Source organism: Musca domestica, unplaced genomic scaffold, assembly GCF_030504385.1.
Source record: "Musca domestica strain aabys unplaced genomic scaffold, Musca_domestica.polishedcontigs.V.1.1 9, whole genome shotgun sequence".
In the NCBI taxonomy this organism is placed as follows: Eukaryota; Metazoa; Arthropoda; class Insecta; order Diptera; family Muscidae; genus Musca; species Musca domestica.
In genome coordinates, this window is record NW_026712435.1 from 18,471,535 (window position 1) to 18,487,078 (window position 15,544).

The following is a 15,544-nucleotide window of genomic DNA, read 5'->3' on the forward strand; positions in this document are numbered from 1 at the left end:
ATGGCCAATATCAGCCCAAATGGCATGAATTTTGGCAAATCCGAGCGAAACCAGCCTATAAGCAAATAGTCGATTTTGATTTTATAAAAAGCTGTTCAGATTTGGATATAGTATAGCATAGCATACTCTTCACAGGAATGATATTTGGTACCAGATATCAGATAAAGCCCAAAAGTAGTTGCTTTTAATTTTCTCAAAATCTGTTCAGATTTGGATATAGCACCCATATGTATCTTTATTCGATTTCGAGTTAATTGTGCAACAAATGGCCAATATCAACCGAAATGGCATGAACTTTGGCATATCTGGCCAAATTCAGCCTAGAAGCAAGGACACCAATTTTAGTAAAAGTCGTTTCAGATATAGCTATAGCTCCCAAATATATCTTCATCCGATTTCGAATTAAATGTGCAGCAAATGGCTAATATTGGTACATCAAATTGAGTGAAAATCGGTCGGATACAGCTATAGCTCCTATATATACCTTTCATCCGATTTGTACTTTAAGTCCCTCAAATTCGAAAAATGTAGGATACAAGAATAATATTTGGTATCAGATGCAGCCAAGAAATATCTTCTTTTTCAGTTTTACAAATATCGGTTCAGATTTGGATATACCTCCTATATATATCTTCATCCAATTTCGTGTTGATTGCGCACCAAATGTCCAATATCAGCCCAAATGTCCTGGGTTTTGGCAAATCTGACCGGATTCAGCCTAGAATCAAATACATCAAACTTGGTGAAAATCGGTTCAGATATAGCTATAGTTCGTAAAATGCACGATAGAATTAGATAGATTTTGATTTTGTACCAAATATCTCATAGAGCTCGGAAATGCTCTGTATAAACCTTTTTACGAGAGCTCTACTAAATATGCATAGTGGTGTAGGGTATCATATAGTCGGCCCCGCCCGACTTTTGAGCTTTCCTTACTGGTTTAGAGTTGGTATTTTGAGTCTGCAATAGATACCGCCTTCACTGTCTGCAAATTATCTATACAGATTCGGTATTTTGACGATATGACCCAGCAAACATATCCGTTACATGGCTACCAACTTATAAATAAATATTATCTATATATATAAATGTAAGTTGTGTTAGTTACTACGCTTATAACTCAAGAACCGCTGATCTGATTTTAACGATTCATACAAATTCTGAATTGTCTCTTTTCCGAAAAGGATAATATTCGCGTAAAAATGTGATATATTAACATTTTCATTTTGACTTCTGAAATGTACAATCGTAATGTTTTATTTTGTATGTTTTTTTTTCATTTTGACTTACTTTTTTCGAATGTACATTTGTAGTGTTTATAATATTTTTTTTTTCTTTTTGATTCGAATATTAATACCAATTTATTTTGACTCGATTTCTTGAGAACTGAAATAGAAGCCGGGTTACATTGAAGTGTAGTACCAAATTATGTGGTGGCGAAACGAAATAGATGTTATCGAAATAATTTAACGCGGTCACACCAAATTTAAGTCAAAATTTCTAAAAATCTTGAAAAAAGAGATCTCATTGCAAAAATTCTCAAATCGGGGAAAAATTACATAAGGTATAACTAAAGAACGGCTTGACAATTCATACAATTTTGGAATGGTATCCAATAAAAATATTAATAATAAATTTCTTTTTGGTGTGATTTTTTTCAATTTGACATACTATATTGAAGTGAACATTTTTTATTGCCTTGAAATCTGAATGAATAATATTTAAAATAAAATGAGTGACCTACGTGGACCTACATCTTTCATATGGCAATAATCCGCCCAATGAGAACTCAAAATGCAATTCATTGGAACTGCAGTCAGTGAAATACCGAATATAAAGGGTGCAAAATGGTAGAGCGAATTGGACATTTAGGAAAAAAGAAAGAAATTCTTCCTAAACTTTCAAGATGTCTTAAATCGCTTTTGCAGGTCATGATATATGACCCCCGGATAAGGGTACAACCCTATTTCAAGTATTGTTTACATTTTAACCACATTTTTCTTACACTCATTTTAATTTGATAAGAAACCATCCTCGCAAAATATGATCATGTTTTGGTATAACCATCATATAATTTAAGCCATGTTCGGGGTCTTCGACATTTTTTTCATCTTTAGGCCTTTATTTGGCATCTTTGTTTCTAAGGGTGTAAAAACCTCTTCTCATAACATTTTCAATTTTCGGAGTAGAGTCCATCTTGGTCTTGACCACATTCATCAATTGATTTGGCTAAAAAATTGTATTTAGGCAACTCTGGGGTAGAGAATCGTCCCTCAGATAATTGTCCACATAGGCATTTATTCGAATATAGTTCTCACATTAGTGTACCCACAAATCCGCTTTCCTAACCAATGTTTGGTCAGAAAAGAAAATTTGATATACTATTGAATTTGAAACTCCAAAGAGAATATTGGTTGGGAACGTAGATGTGGGATTAACATCTACATGCCATAAACTCCGAAATATCAAATTGTGGCAGAAACATTAAAAAATCACGAATATTAATTTTTTTGTTCGTTATTGAATTATACTATGATGAAAAATATGGACTTTATGGGTTCTCCAACTCACAATTTAAATGACAAAAATAAATTAATTAATATTTCACGGTAATGGGTGTAAAAAAGCAATTATCTTTGACTATTTTGAAATCATTCCGCCCTCAATTATGAGGTGGACAAAACTAAATACCACGCATCACGGTATTCTTAACATTGGAAATTCAATACCAAAAATTTAGCTGAGTTTTCACATGGGGCTATTATAGAAGTTCTATATCATACAGGTTTTTAACACTCAATTATAGCCTTAGGCTGAAAAATAAGATCAGGCTATTCAAAATATCTAAAACCGACGGTAGATTATTATCTATTATAATTTTTCCCATGAATGTTTATTTCTATTTAGAAATTACTATGGAGTTATTTTACTTATAATAAAAATTGTGCCGCTTTCATAATTCTATAATGCTTAAAAAAATATGCATTATAGACTAAAAGTAGGGGCCGGCAACGCGGACCGGGCCAGCTAGTAAATTATGTTTTTGGCGTCCAAATTGTCTTTATAGGTCCACGCGAAAAATACAATAAAAAAAAGTAGTTTGATCAAAAACAGCGTCCTTGATATATTATTTACATCAAATTATATGGGTGACATATTCAAATCTGAACCGATCTCGACAAAATTTGGAAGAGGTATTTTTGGGATGTACCCAATATCTTGTACCGGAAATCCTTGTTATGGAGTGTATTTTAGAGATTTTGGTGACTTAGATATAAAATCCGATGAAACATATATATGGAAGCTAAAGCCATATCTGAACTGAAATTTAACACACACTTAATTCTAGACTAAATTTGGTAGTCCCTGTAAAAATTCAACCCATTTGGCCTAATATTACACATTTGGCGAACAATATACAAACGAAGATATATATGGGAGCTGTATCCAATTCTGAACCAATCTTGATAAAATTTGGCAGAAGTATTTCTGAGCTGTATCTGGTAGCTGTATATTGCGAATTTAGGAGACTTAAACACCGAATCGGATGAAACATATATATATGAGCTATAGCCATGTCTGAACCGATTTTCACCAAATTGTATACATTTGTTTCTCGTCTGAATTAGGTCGGCAGAAATTCATTCCATTTAAACGAATATTAAACATATGACGCACAATAACATTGAAATCGAAAGAAAATATATATGAAAGCTATATCTTTATCTGAACCGACAACCCAAAACTCGCCAGACATACTTATGGACAGAACCTGGTAGTGTATGCTAAAATTCATTGGATTCGGTGCACAATACTTATTAAATCTGAACACATTACATATGGGAGCTATATCCAAATCTGATCCGATTATCACCAATTCCGATAGGGGTTGTCCTTGGGATAAAAAAAATTATTTCGGGACAATATCATCGCAATCAGACAATAAATGCGACCTATTTGCTTTGCTTACAAAAATGCATGGAGAGACGGACGGACGGATATGCATAAATTGATTCTGAATTAGATTCTATGAAGATTGTGAAAAGAAACTACGGTACTATTTTGTTTCCTATTGCATGTTACAAACAAATGCAGGGTGAGATGAAAAAACTGCAACCAATTTCAGACTGCTGTCATTTCTAAGCCACTCGTCCGACAGCTGTTAAAATTATTCCAGTGATAGCTCATTATATTGTTTACAAGCGTACAAAAGTATTTTGGTGAGCATTTTCCAGCAAACAAGGTTATTCGTGATAGAATGCAAGCGTGATTTCTTTATATTTGGCTGGAAAACCACAAGTGGCTATCGTTAGAGCAGTCCAGCATTTAAATGCGAATAAATCTTTTGTGTCTCGTACCATCCCTCGTTAAGTGGACGGAAGAAAACCGCAACATCAGCAGAAATGATTCGAAAAGTAAAGAAGCGACTTGATCGAAACCCGCGTCGCAGTGGCCGAAAAATGGCTAGTGAGCTGGTAGATAACGCAATATTCCATTCGGCAAATATTGAAAAATGAGCTCGGGGTAAAGCCATTAAAATTCCAAAAAGTGCAAGAACTTACACAGCAACGGAAAGAAAATAGACTCAAAAGAGGTAAAGAGTTACTTCGCTTTGCCGAAAGTGGTGAACTGCCGAATTTGGTTTTCTTCGATGAGAAAACATTCGTTGTCCAGCAGTTTGTAAAAAAACAAAATGATTGTGTGTATTTGCCAAAGAGGTCAGCTGAAAATATGCACCTTCGGTTGGCCACCAGAACTCAAGCGCCGGTCATGGTGATGGTGTGGGCCGCCATAACAGCCGATGGTCGCTCTCCGCTCGTATTAATCGACCGTGGCATCAGAATAAATGCCGAATATTATCGCGAAAATATTCTGGAGGGTGTATTAAAGCCTTGGGCACGCAAACATTTTGGCCGCAGACGTTGGACTTTTCAACAGGACTCAGCACCATCGCACTCAGCACGCGCCACACAAAAATGGTTACCAAATGAGGTTCCTCGCTTCATTTCCAGCGCACAATGGCCACCAAAATCACCGGATACCAATCCGTCGGAGTATTGTGTCTGGAGTATTTTGGTATGCAAGGTTTCCACTAAAAAATATCAAAGTGTCGATCACCTCAAGCAAGCGCTTCGCCGGGAATGGGTCAAAATACCGCAGAGTAACAATCGGGCAGCGTCTGACGGTTTCATTGGCCGTTTGAAGGCCATAATTCGTGCCAAAGGAGACCAATTCGAGCAAATCCAAACTTATTCTAAAATTTGATGCTATTTCCGATATTGTTTGCTTTCATTCAAATAAATTTAAAAGAAATGGAAAAATTATGGCGTTTGACTTTGTTGAAGTTTGTTTTTTCATCTCACCTTGTATATTGTACCTATTTTGCTACATATCCGATATCTTGGCTATTAGCATCACACAATTACCACACACAAATTACTTTTTAATGTATTTTGGATTTGACCGGGATTAAAGATATCCGCGGTTTAGTGGAAATTTGCGTATTTTGTTGACATAAAAGTTATGGGTTATTTTACCCTCTAAATATTGTGTGATTACCATTCAAGCTTACCATTGATAAGCTTCGGCCCAGCCCTACTCTTACTCCATGCAAATTTCCGCGTCGATTGATTCGTAATTGTGGCCTATAGAGCAACTGCAAAATCAGTTTTTGGCCCATTTCTACACCTAAATATTGTGCGATTATCTCCAAAAACAATAGGGTTCTATTCTGACCCTAACCCCACCTTCATTTTCAATTTCGTGGGGATCGGGACACAATTGCGACCTGTAGCGTGATTACATATAAACATGGACAGACGGACGGACGGGCATACATATCTAGATAGACTCAGCACGGCGAGATAGGAAGATATAGTTTCCCGTGTCGGAAACCATTATTTCGAGGTGTTGCATAATTGTTGGCCCAATTAAACTTATATAGTGTTGTAGGGTTTAAGCCGAAGATTTAAAATACATTATAATGCGAATAACTCAAGAATAAGGAGTTATGGCCAAAAATAAAGAAAAAAATGTTTTTTATGCAACCATGTTAAGCCCTAAAAAATTCCTAATACAAACTTACTTCCTTTATCCATTACGGTTGAAAATAAAAGTATTTTCTTTTTTGTTTTATAAAATACATCAATTTTATTAAAAAATCCTTAAATGTTTAACTAACAATTTCCTCATGCATTTTAATTGGCAAAATAAAATATTTGGAAATATATACGAATAATATTGGCACATCCTTGTACATTATAATGTGAAATGATACTTGTTATAAAAAAGGATATTTTGCGTTTTTTTTGTATGCCATATAAGAACATTTCGATAGACACAAAATCGATAGAGGAAAGGTGGAAAACATACATATTCGAATAAACTGTGTAAGTATCCTTTCGACATTTAATACACACATACATAAATATTACTATAGGTTTTGAAACGAATACATTGTCAAATGCTCAAATGAAAAAAGGAGGTACTGAAATTATATTTGACCAGCAACCAATTGTGGCAGAAGAGTTTCTAAGGCACTAGATTTCTTGATTGTAGTTGTTATATTCCCTACAGCAACTGGCCATTGAAATGGGAAAACTATTTAAATCAAATTTGATAAAGACAAAATGCAAGACAATCATTACTATTTCTTAATAAAGCTTAATTAAGATTTCTTTAACTAAATTATTTTGTAAACTATGATAGTATAAAAAAAAATGATGGTTTGTTCTGTAGTTTTTGTTTTATGGTGTGGCTGTTAGAAATGTAATATAATAGCTAGATTTATGGTTCCAATCGACTTCTTGAGAAGCACTCGGCAGGCAATGCCTCAGATATCAAACGGACATTCGTTACTTCGGCTACCAATTCCTGCATTTCTTTTTCGTATTTATCAATCGATTTCTTTTGAATGTTACGCATTTCACGGAATTTCTCAATACGTCCCGTTAAATTGGCCCGGGCCACTTCGGCTTCAACGGCATCCAAACGTTTTTCTAAATAAAAAAAATTAAAATAACAAATTTAAGTTCTTTAAAATTATTCAAATACTTTGTGATAAACATACCTAATTGATCTAAATCAGCTGTGTTGATATCCTTCAAATTAATCAACTCATCCTTGATATCATCCAATTCCTTGACAGCTTTGTTAATTTGTTTTTTGGCTTCTTCTGTGTCGGCCTTAGCTTGACCCACCTAAATGAAACAACAAATTCTTTTTATCATCTCCATTTGCATCTGTTTTCATTCAAGTTTACCTTTCGTTTGGCATCATCTACCAAATTATCATCCTTGCTGGATGACTCTTCCAATCTGGCAATGTCGGTTTCGGTAATTTTGACACGATGATTCAATTGATCGGCTTCATCTCTCAGTTTGCGGGCATTTACTTTAGTTTCGTTGGCACGTCGTCGTATAAATTCGGCATCCTAGAACGAAGATATTTTTTTACTAAATGAAACAAGTAACAAGTAAAAAAGAAGTAAAGTTCGGCAGGGTCGAACTTTAAATATCCTCCACCATTTGGAACGAATATGGGATATGGGGGATATACGATATCGTGGACCTATATAGATAATTCTGTGCTGAGGTATAAAGTGACCACATGGAACTCCTTGTGTGGATTTTCAGACAATTCCGTTGAAAAATGTGGGTAATGTTATCAAAATACCGAATATCGGGGGTACCGTTACATGGGGGATGTACGATATCGTGGACCTATATAGACAACTCTCTCTCAGGGGTAAAGTATTCACAAGGAACTACTTGTGTGAATTTTCAGACAATTCCATTGAAAAATGTGGCTAACATCTTCAAAATACCGAATATCGGAGGGTACCGTTATATGGGGGCTATACGATATCGTGGACCGATATAGCCCATCTTCGAACAGACAAAAGAGAGATCTGTGCAAAATGTTAGCTTCCTATCTTAATTCGTTTAGACTGTAGCGTGATTACAACAGACGGACGGACGGTAGTAACGATTCCGAACTTCAAATACGAAATTTGACGCATTTCCGGTTAATAATGTCGCTAATATCATCAAAATACCGAAGAAAGGGAGGTATACCTCGAATGGGGGCTATACTAAGACGTAGACCTGCATAGACAATTTTCCGTCATAGGTTGTAGTACCCATTACGAACTTCAAATTCGAAATTTGAAGCAATTCCGGAAATACTTAATATCTCGGGGTAGCGTTATATGGGTGCTATACTAAAACGTAGATCCATATAGACAATTCTCTTCCAGGCGGTAAAGTACTCAGAAGGAACTCCTTGTGCGGATTTTCAGACTATTTCATTGGAAAATGTGACTAAAATCATCAAAATACAGAATATCGGGAGGTATCGATATAGTCCATCTTCGAAATCGACCTGCCTGCAGACTAAAGACAGATCGGTGCAAAATTTTACCATGCTATCTTTATTCGTTTTGACTCTAGCGTGATTACAACATACGGACGGACAGGGCTAAATGGTCTTAGAATTTTACGCTGATCAAGAATTAGAAATTTACTTTGTTGGGTCTAAAGTTATAATTTCGATGAGTTACAAACGGTATGACGAACTTAATATACCCTCCATGCCATGTATGGTGGATGGTATAAAAAGCAGTATATTCGGCCGGGCCGATCTTTAATTATCCTCCCCCATTTGGAACGTATTTAAAAATTATCAAAAAATTGAATTCGTTAAAAATTCTATTAAAATCTTAAAAATACCGAATATAGCCGTTATATTGGGGTCTATGCGAAGACGTGGATCTGTATAGGCAATTTTTGTCAAAAGCCATTACAATATTCAAATACGAAACTTGTGAAAAAAAATCCAGTGAATACTGTAGCTAAAATCATCAAAATATCGAATATAGGGAGGTACCACTATATCGGGGCTATACGAAAACCTGGACTTGCATAGACAATTTTCTGTCAGAGGCTGTAGTACCTATTATGAACTTCAAATACGAAATTTCGTTAAAATTACTCATGACGAAGTTATAAAATGTTTTGGACAAATAAACTGAAAATGCCATTGGTCCAGATGGAGTGGATCCGAAGTTTATTCGTACAATCTTGAATCGCCCATTTCCGTACATAACTTATTTTTCAATTCTATTATTACTTCTAGTACATATCCCGCACTCTGGAAGCATGCAATGATTATTCCTGTACCCTAGTCGAATGCTGAGTTTCGTCCTGTAGCGATATTGTGTTACTTCTCAAAAGTGTTTGAAAAAATCTTGCAGAAACAAATATCGAAGTATCTGCAACGAGAATTGTTACTAAGTGATGTTTAATCAGGGTTTAGAGCTGGACATAGCTGGTCTTCCACGCTAATAATATAGATCTCAGAGTCAATTAGGAGCGACATTGATGACAATCAGGTCTGTTTTCTTGTACTCCTTGACCATTCTATAGCATTTGACGTCACTTACATTAGACCACTACTACATGTCTCTTAGTCTTAGGCGGTTCTTCAAAATTTCTACTACCTGCCAAATTAGGCAAAGGTATTTCCTAGCTCTATAAGATATCAGATACCAAATACCATTGTTGTTGAATGCATATCACCGATGTGAGGGACTTAAATACCACATCGAAGGAAACATATATATGGGAGCTCTAAGCTCAAATTTGATGTACTTGATTCTAGACTGAACTCGGTCGGATGTGCCAAAATTCAGTTCATTTGGACTGATATTGGTCATTTGGTGCACAATTAACCCGAAATCGGTTGAAGATATATATGGGAGCTATATCCAAATCTTAGCCGATCTCGATGAAATTTAGCAGAGGTATTTTTGGGCTGTATATGATATCTGGTACCAAATATGATTGTTATCGAATGCATATTACGAATGTGAGGGACCTAAACACCAAATCGGATGAAACATGCATGTGGGAGCTCGAGCTATATCTTAACCGATTTTCAAAAAATTGGATATACTTGCTTTCAGACTGAATTCGGTCAGATGTGCCAAATTAACCCGAAATCAGTTGAAGATATATGTGGGAGTTATATATAAATTTAAACCGATCCTCGCCAATTTCAATAGGGTTCGTCCTTGGGCCAAACAAATATTATTTGGAAAATTTAATCTCAGTCGGATAATTTCAACTCAATGCGACCTACATTTTGTTCACAAGAATACGTGGACAGACCGACGGACGGACTGACATGCATAATTCGACTTAGAAAATGATTCTATGAAGATCCTCAAAAGTAAAGATGTGGCTGAAATCTTCAAAATACGCAAATTCAGAGGTACTGGTTGAATGGAGCTATATAAAATGGACCACTTTATGATGTCTTAAATGAACCAATTTTCTTTCCGTTTACCTTTGAAGCTTGTTCGGCAAACTTCTGCTGAGCTTCCTGGGCATTCTTTTTGGCTTCATTGGCATTTTTGTTGGCGCCATCCAATGCATTTTCAGCCTGACGTATGAGGTCATCAGCCTTTTGAATTTCCTGTTCAATGCTGCCAACCGTTTTCAGAGCCATTTGGGCATTAGCAGCCGATCTTTCAACATCAGCTTGGAAACCTGAAGTGAGAAATACAAATATATGTCATAGGTGTTCCATAAATCCCACACTAATTACTCAATACTTACCAGCCAATGTGTTGTAAGTGTTATTGGCCTCCTTTAGTGTATTATCACCCTGCTCAACAGCTTTGGTGGCCTTTTCAAAAGCATCCTGGGCCCGCTTCAGCAATTCAATGTCATCTCTCTTTTGTTGGTTAGCCCTTCAATGTAAATCAAACTAATTAACAACCATTTCCCACCCACAACTATTCACACCGCCACTTACCTTTCCAACATAATATCGGAGAGTGCAAGCTCATCTTCCAAATTTCCGAAAAGATCACCATTGCTATTGGAAACATCATTGACTTCACGCAAAAGTTCATCGGCCAACAAATTGGCCTGCAATGCTTCCTCTTTGAGTTTCTTTATGTCGATGTTGGGCGCCACCAAACCATTGACATCGGTTAGCAACGTCAATGCAGCATCGTAAACTTCGTTGGCTTTGCGCAAAGCTTCTTTGGTGGTCTGAGCAGCGGTGGTCAACGACTGTTTAACGGTATTCAATTCCAAACGAACATCGGTTCTCAGTTCTTCATTGACCTTTTGTTGCAAATCAATGGCATTCTTGGCCAGGAGGTAGGCTTTTTCAACAGCATCATTTGCATCCTTGGCATTCTTCAAATCGAATTGTGCCTCGGATTCCAAACGGTCAGCCAAACCACGAGCCTCGCGTGAAATTTCCGAAATTTGATTAGATTGAACACCAAACTCAACCGATTTATTTCGAGCCTTGGCCAAGGCCTGAGCACCATCATCATTGAGCAGATTTAGAGCGTTCTTCAAATCACTCTTGGCAGCTTCAATAATGTCCTGGACGTTGGTATGATTCTGCTTGGCCTTGTTGATTTCAATGTTGGCAGCATCTTGCAGAGCATCGGCATTATCTAAATGTGAGTTGACACTTTCCAAACGACTGCGCAAATCATCCAAAACTTCGACATACGTGCGACCACCCTCGCCCACGCCATACTTGGCATCCATCAGCAGGATGTCAACTTTTTCTTGTACAGCCTTCAATTTGCCTTCGAACTCACCGTCATTGGTCACAGGTGTGCGGGCAATTTCATCCAAAGTCGAACTGAGATTGGCTAGCTTGGCGCGGTGCTCGTTGGCAGCATCTTGCACCAGGTTATAACAATCGGGACAATCAATGCAGCCCAAGTGGCGATTGTATTTGTTCTCCTTACAACGATCGCAGCGTCTACCCTCAACATTGTCGTTACAGGGACACTGGCCATTCTGGTCGCATTGGAAGCCCTTTGAACCGCTCTCATCACACTCACATGGCTTGCAACCTTCCGAGGAGAATCCGTAGTGATAGACGGCACATTGATCACAGTGTAGACCCACAACACCGGGTTTGCAGAAACACTGGCCCGTAACACGATCGCAAGTGGAGTTATAGCTACCCACAGGATCACACATACAGTTCTCACAACCATTGCCGGACTTGATGTTAAAGAAGCCTGGCTGACATTCACCGCAATCACGACCAATCACATTGGGTTTACACTGACACTGGCCGGTGACCTGATCACATTGGGATATGCCATCTTGGTTCTGTTCGGTGCCAGGAAGGTAGCAGCTACAACGATCACATTTACCATGTGGCAAGGCCAAGGGGTCACCGAAATGACCGGGCAAACATTTGTCACAGTACTTGCCGGCGGTGTTGTGGATACACTTGAGACATTCACCAGTGGTGCGATTACAATTACCAACAGCATTGGGATCTACATTGCCGTTACAGTCACAAGACTTACAGGTTTGAACAACTCCGCTCAGGCCGGTCGGATCACCATAGAAGCCATCGGAACATTGTTCACATCGGGCGCCAAAGTAGCCCACCGGGCACTCGGTACATATGACAGTATCTCCACTAATTTGCATGCAAGCTCCATCGTTGGGACATGGGCAACGTTTACAATCGTATTTGGTACCGCCCAGAGCATTGCCATAATAACCCTTGGCACACTGGTCACAGTTATCTCCGGTGGTGTTGTGTTGACAAATACAACGGCCTGTCTCGGAGTCACAAATATCCGCATGGCCATTACAGTCACAAGGAATACAAGGCATGAATGGACCACCTCTAGCTGGACTGTGGCGATATCCAGGGGCACAAGATTCACAGAATTGACCCAAATAACCCTCGGGGCAAGTACATTGTTCAATCCATGTGGCAGGCTGGCCAGCGGCGCCACGATGAGCTGTTTGCAATTCAACATCGTCGAGAATGGCCTCACCCTGTTTGGAGTAGGTGGCACGAATTTTAATGGCAGTCAAGTTTGAAAGAATCGAAAGGAAGCCACGGGACGATTGACTCGGTTGCCACTGATAGTCACGATGCTCATTGAGACGGAAAACAAACTCCTTGCTAGTTTGATCTGGCATGCCATTGTTTTGGGCAAATATGGGTAAGGAAATCTTTGTACCGCCACCCTCCAATATCACATCACTGGCACTGGCATCCGGTGCAATTTGGGCCACCAACTGCAACTTAAATTTCAAATCACGATTATACGATGCTCTCTGGTCTCCCAAGAAACGATCGGGCGCCAAAAAGTAAACATAGTCATTGCCATGGGCAGTGGTGCCAATGCTGTGGCTATACTGATTGTATTTGATGTCCACATCATGGTTGTACAAGTCGACGGCACCCCAACGCTCCTTGTGTTTGTTGAAATTGGAGGTGGTCGAAACAATGGAGTAGCCAGGAGCTGTTTGACACTCCGACGTGTGACCGTAACAGAAACATGGTGTACAACCGAAACGATTACTCAAATCCAGATTGAAGAAGCCGGGTTTACATCTGAAATGAACGTAAACATCATTAGCTAAGCTCTATTTTCTTCAAGCGAATTGCAACTTACTCATTACAACGTTTTCCTTCCACATTATCCTTGCAATTGCAAACACCTGTTTTCGGGTCACATGAGGGCTTATTATCAAGTGAGCCACGTGGATCACAACCGCATGGCTGGCAACCATGAGCACTAAATTGATAATAGTTGTCATCGCAACGATCGCATTTGTCGCCAGTAACACCAGGTTTACACTGGCATTTGCCTTGGCTATTACATTGCAGCGATCGGGAACCGACTGGATCACAACCACAGTGAATACAATAGTTATCCTCACGCATGTAGAAGTTTTCCTTACAACGTTCGCAATTGGCACCATCACGATTTTCACGACAATCCAAACAATGACCACCATGACCGGTCAAATTGAAAAGATGGGCGTCAAAGAAACATTTGTCGGCATAGCCGTTGCAGTTACAAGCTGTGAAAGAGAAATGGGGGAAAATTATTTATAAACTGAATGACATGTATATTTATAAACAGGATATAGAAATTAGCATCAGGACACACATACACTCGTTGGAAACCCCATGTCAGAAACTAAAAGAATAACAGACAAGAATAGAATCTTCTCGATTTAGTGCGAGTTTTACTCCCGCTCTAAAGCGAACCAAACATAATCGCTCTAATTCAAGCGTCATCGAAAAATATATTTTTCTACTTTAAGGAGTGTTCGCGCTTAAACTACAGCAGGCTGAAGATTAAGATTCGTATTCGAGCGGGAGGAAAAACCTATTTTTCGAGCAAGCTTTGCACGTTTAGAGTGGATAAAGTGGTACTCTTGCGGGTTGCTTTTCTCGATTTCGGGCAAGTTTTACTCCCGCTCTAAAGCGAGCCAAACATGATCGCTCTTATTCCAGTGTCATCGAAAAATATATTTTTTTTCTTTCAGGGGTTCTCCCGCTCGAATTAGAGCAGGTTTAAGGTTCTACTCGAATTCGAGCGGAAGCAAAAACCTATTTTTCGAGCATCCTTTGCTCGTTTAGAGCGGGTAGAGTGGTACTCTTGTGGGTTGCTCTTTGAGTTTATGACATACGCCATATGTTCGCCAAAATCTTTGAAAGGGAATATTATTTACGACAATCCAAGTGAAAACTAGGTCAGTTGACAACATTTTAGAGTTTATCTAGCAAAGGCACAAACTCCACATTTAACAAAGCCGAGCTCTGATAATGTTAACAGAGCTTCATGAACATTTTTATACCCTCCCCCATAGAATGGAGGGTATATAATTATACCCTCCACCACAGTATGGAGGGTATATTAAGTTTGTCATTGTCATCTCGAAATATACATTTTATACCCCACAAAGTGTATACAGGATGAGATGAAAACGCTGCAACCAACTTCAGACTGCTGTCATTTCTAAGCCACTCGTCCGACAGCTGTTAAAATTATTCCAGTGACAGCTCATTATATTGTTTACAAGCGTTCAAAAGCATTTGGTGAGAATTTTCCAGAAAAAAAGTAACTCGTGTTGGAATTCAAGCGTGATGTTTTCTTGATTTCTTTATATTTGGCTGGAAAACCACAAGTGGCTATCGTTAGAGCACTCCCGCATTTAAATGTGAATAAATCTTTTGTGTCTCGTACCATCGCTCGTTACCGGGATACTGGTAGTGTCGCCCGACGTCAAAGAAGTGGACGGAAGAAAACAGCAACATCAGCAGAAATGATTCGAAAAGTAAAGAAGCGACTTGATCGAAATCCGTGTCGCAGTGACCGAAAAATGGTTCGTGAGCTGAACATATCGCAACATTCCATTCGGCTAATATTGAATAATGAACTCGGGGTAAAGCCCTTGAAATTTCAAAAAGTGCAAAAACTTACACCGCAACAGAAAGAAAATAGGCTCAAAGAAGCTAAAGAGTTCCTTTGCTTGGCCGAAAGTGGTGAACTGCCGAATTTGGTTTTCTCCGATGAGAAAATATTCGTTGGCTAGCAGTTCGTAAATGTGCAAAATGATCGTGTTTACTTGCCAAAGAGGTCATTTGAAAATGTGCACCTTCGGTTGGCCAGCAGAACTCAAGCGCCGGCCATGGTGATGGTGTGGGCCGCCATAACAACCGATGGCCGCCCCACTCG

The 15,544-nt window shown here is 38.5% G+C and overlaps 1 protein-coding gene across 1 annotated transcript in view; it reads right to left on the reverse strand.

The window, feature by feature from the left end:
- Nucleotides 1-6,630: 6,630 nt before the first annotated feature.
- Nucleotides 6,631-15,544, reverse strand: part of LOC101890619 (laminin subunit gamma-1) — a 47,325-nt gene continuing 38,411 nt past the window's right edge. Inside the window, exons 7-13 of the mRNA XM_005189906.4 lie at nucleotides 13,469-13,880; nucleotides 10,819-13,407; nucleotides 10,620-10,753; nucleotides 10,348-10,550; nucleotides 7,262-7,432; nucleotides 7,070-7,199; nucleotides 6,631-6,998 (exon numbers count right to left, since the gene is read on the reverse strand). Of these exons, the coding sequence (XP_005189963.2) occupies nucleotides 6,787-6,998; nucleotides 7,070-7,199; nucleotides 7,262-7,432; nucleotides 10,348-10,550; nucleotides 10,620-10,753; nucleotides 10,819-13,407; nucleotides 13,469-13,880 (3,851 nt within the window). The 3' untranslated portion in view covers nucleotides 6,631-6,786. The remainder of the gene's footprint in view (nucleotides 6,999-7,069; nucleotides 7,200-7,261; nucleotides 7,433-10,347; nucleotides 10,551-10,619; nucleotides 10,754-10,818; nucleotides 13,408-13,468; nucleotides 13,881-15,544) is intronic.